At 32.9% G+C, this 3,758-nt stretch overlaps 1 protein-coding gene across 1 annotated transcript in view; it reads left to right on the forward strand.

The window, feature by feature from the left end:
- Positions 1–1,583: 1,583 nt before the first annotated feature.
- The window catches only part of LOC106463046, a gene marked incomplete at its 5' end in the record, with an annotated part of 14,608 nt that continues 12,433 nt past the window's right edge, over positions 1,584–3,758 (forward strand). Inside the window, 3 exons of the mRNA XM_022390452.1 lie at positions 1,584–1,741; positions 3,114–3,229; positions 3,682–3,713. Coding sequence (XP_022246160.1) covers positions 1,584–1,741; positions 3,114–3,229; positions 3,682–3,713 — 306 coding nt within the window. The remainder of the gene's footprint in view (positions 1,742–3,113; positions 3,230–3,681; positions 3,714–3,758) is intronic.

The raw sequence follows: 3,758 nt of genomic DNA on the forward strand, positions 1-3,758 counted from the left end.
TCTTGAACTATTTATTATTATTTGCTGTTTCAAAACTAAGCAGTTTACAAAATCAAGTGTTTTTTCGAAACTTCCCGACATTCTTGTTTATTTTTTTGTTAGGCATAAAGCTATCTGTGCTGTGCCCACCATGTAATCTGATTTTTAATGTTATAAATATTCAGACTGTCTGCTGAGGAACTGGGGAGTACTTCCTTACATAATTAGTTTCAAATTTGTTTGGTCCAGCGACTACTAATTCTTGAATCATAAACTGTTTTCTTGCTGCTTGAAAGTTATAAAGTCAAATTAGTTTTGTAACATTTATTAACATTTTACTTTTGCGGCATTTTTCAAAGATCATATTTCAACTAATTCAATTTTACCTTTACTGCTTTTTCTTGCTCTAATTGGCCGCTAGTCTTTATGACGGTAGAAGATGCAGATGTTTCCTCGTTGCTAATCTCCTTAACAAAGACATTACATTTGCTGACACGTTTCATCATGATGTTACCGCTATCGTCCATCTTGAATTTCATTCCCTAGTGGCAGAAGATATTATATATATATCAAGAGTGTGTGACTGCGTAACAAGATAGTTGAATGTTTGTATATACCTAAATTGCACACTTGAAAGTTTTCTAAACTACGAGATAATATCATCTTCATATTATTCTATTAAAATCGTAGTTATTGAGAAAGTTTTATATCTAATATCACAATGAAATACGCGTTATCACATTTCTGTTTCTTCCACAATAACTATTGTATAAAACAACTGAATTACTGAAGTGATGTCATAATTAATAAAATAAATAAATATGTATAAATAATAAGTAAAATATTTTCAATTTTTAAACTAAAATTTTGTTTTCTAGGATTGTACATTAAACTATTTTATTTTTAACTGAAGTCACTGACGAAGCAAAGTTTCAGTAACCATGTCTATTCCTCAATGTATTTTCAAGTTCAGTAAAACAGTGCAAAAAAGTAAAGAGATCAAATATATTGTAGCTAAGTTGTAGTCAAACAGCAATAACTTTAAAATCATAGTCTAACTGCAATCAATAATAACAATAATGGTAACGGTAAAATATACTAATAATATAGAGCAGTGGTTCCCAGACTTTTAGTCTGAGGCTCCCTTGGTATGAATAAAAAAAGCTTGAGGCCCTCCAACCTATAACTTTAGCATGGTGATTGAAAAACATGCCGTAGTAAAAAGAATAACTTCTTCTTTCGACATACTGTAGCATTTAATTAATTCAATATAATATTTATCGGCTTATTGTTTATCTATAATTAAAATTAATTCAGCATCTTTGTTTTCGGCCCATTTTTTGGCTGCTCCCTAAAAAAAGCGTTACGGCTCCCAGGGGGGTCGCGGCTCCCACTTTGACAAACACTGGAGTAGAGTAATAATGCTGTTAAACTAAACCAATATTTGCGACGTTATATAAATCATACTAATGTTTAAAACGATAGCACTAAACCATCAATGAAAACAATAACAAAAGGAATGTATAGCTTTAAAGCCATATAAACATTGATTCTCGATACGAAACTGGGAGAAATATTACGAGGTTTTTTCTACCCCATTATAGGATCACATACAGGAAGTCTTAAACAAGTGGGACCAAATTGATGATGAAATTTGGGCTAAAATTATCTGTATGGAGAGATATCGTCGAGTAGCTAAAGCCTACGCCAGGACTCCTGTCCTAACTATAAACGGATCAGATGATGGGTTTGACGGATATAGGTTAGTTACTTGAATTGTGCATCATTGTTAATGGAGAAAAATCCACTTTGCTAACTGTGAATTTAAATAAATATAAAGACGAAATTTGTGTTTGTTTGCACCCTAACTCATCAGAGCCTATTGGACCAATCCAACCAATCCAATTTTTATGTAAACACTGTGAATTATGAGGAATATCCTAAGGGGATAAAAATTGAACTTAACACTATTTCTATTTTGTAAAGCCTGTTGGTAAATTACTCCTAGCCTATTGAGTCAATCTCAAACAATGTTGGTAAGGTTGACGCTTTGGACAATGTTGAATATTCTAAAGGGATTCAAGGTCAAAGTATAAAAGTTGTTGGATTGTTTCTCAAACAACCATTCTTTTCTCATGGTCAATGAGATGTAGGATGTTAAAGGGTGGGATCACCTCAAAATCTTTATTTATTGGTAGATGGAAAACAAACTGCAAATATTGTTTATGGAGAAGCTTTGTTATAATTTCAAAATTTTGAAATGAAGTTTATGTTCAAGTAATTACTTTTAAATGTATGATTTCTGTTAAACTTACATTGTTTTAATTAAGTTTAAACATTCCCTTGTATATATAAGCATTACAGTAGAATTTCCATTGTCGGACCTAGTTGTCAACGTGATGTCATAAAGGATAATGTCTGTGGTAATAGCACCCAAATGTGTTGGGAATATCTCAACTATCAGTAGCTGGACTTGTCTCGGCTTTCCCGTGTTGGGAGGAGGTTGGGTATGTAAAAAATAGGTAATAACTATTAAGGTAGGGTTTGAAGTTCTCTTTAAAATCATTTAGTTCCATTTAATATCACTTTATAAGGACGGAGGTTGGGTGTTTCACATATTAGAAATGTTAGGGTGGCTTCATTTCTACTTTAAGAACTCTAAGAACTTCCCACAATTGGCTGCAGACACTGAAAGGCAGTAGGAGTTGAGACGTTGTGGGTGTAAGCACTCAACTCCATACCTTGAATTGATTTTACATGTTTGATGGTTAGTTTAACATCAGCGTTTGGATTTTACCTGGTAGATAGGATATCCCCAACACGTTTGAGTGCTATTACCGCAGGCATCATCTGTTATGACACCAAGTTGACAACTAGGACCGACAATGGCAATTCTACTGTAATGCTTATTTTGCATTATTGGTTTATAGTGCTGATTTAATCGCCTATTATCAATTAATGTAACTAAGAGTATTAGAGCTATTTGAGGAATATACATATATATTCCTCAAATACGTATATCGTCATCACAATTTATTTTACCTTTTCTTTAAAGAGAGTAAAATTGTTATTAGCAGATGTAGAAGTATTTTAAGTCATGAAACTCGCTATGTCTTAATTTTTGGGTTTTTCAGAATTGGTCTTTGTGGGTTTGATAATCCAATGAGGGATTCTGAAACCGAAGAGGTGAAACGCCATATTGGAAACGTGAGTGCTGAAATTCTAATTCGTTTATTTTTTCAACGAAGTTGTAAAGGCAGTTGCAATTAGGACAATGTTAGACATTATTTTGTCTTAATGTAAACAGATAATAGTAATAAAAGGAAATCATACAAGTTTATCAGCAAGCCATAACAAATTTTATTCTCCTCTCTCAAGCTGGTTATTTTTTCTGCTTGTCTTACTTTGGGAATTAACCTTTGGATAGATAAGCATCGACAAGCGAATATGATATACTGGAAACGAAATCATCTTTATAAAAAATCATCAGTGACATTCTAAGCAATCTTCATCATTTAATACTTTAGTAACACTTCTCCGAACCCAACAAAAGAAGTCATGTGATCAAGAGAACGTCCAACACCTGTGAAGTAAAACAGTATGAAAATAAAGAAAGCCGAGATCGAGATATTTTGTTATTAATCATGCTGAATCCGTCGTCGCTAAGTTAATCGTGACGCTGATCACCCATTCTTCAATTAGCTGCAGGAGCACCACAGTTAGCAGTTTTAAAGGTTATATTCATGTTTCAGACCACTTTTCTGACAAATTTAACTTTA

Source organism: Limulus polyphemus, unplaced genomic scaffold (assembly GCF_000517525.1).
Source record: "Limulus polyphemus unplaced genomic scaffold, Limulus_polyphemus-2.1.2 Scaffold1312, whole genome shotgun sequence".
Taxonomy (NCBI): domain Eukaryota; kingdom Metazoa; phylum Arthropoda; class Merostomata; order Xiphosura; family Limulidae; genus Limulus; species Limulus polyphemus.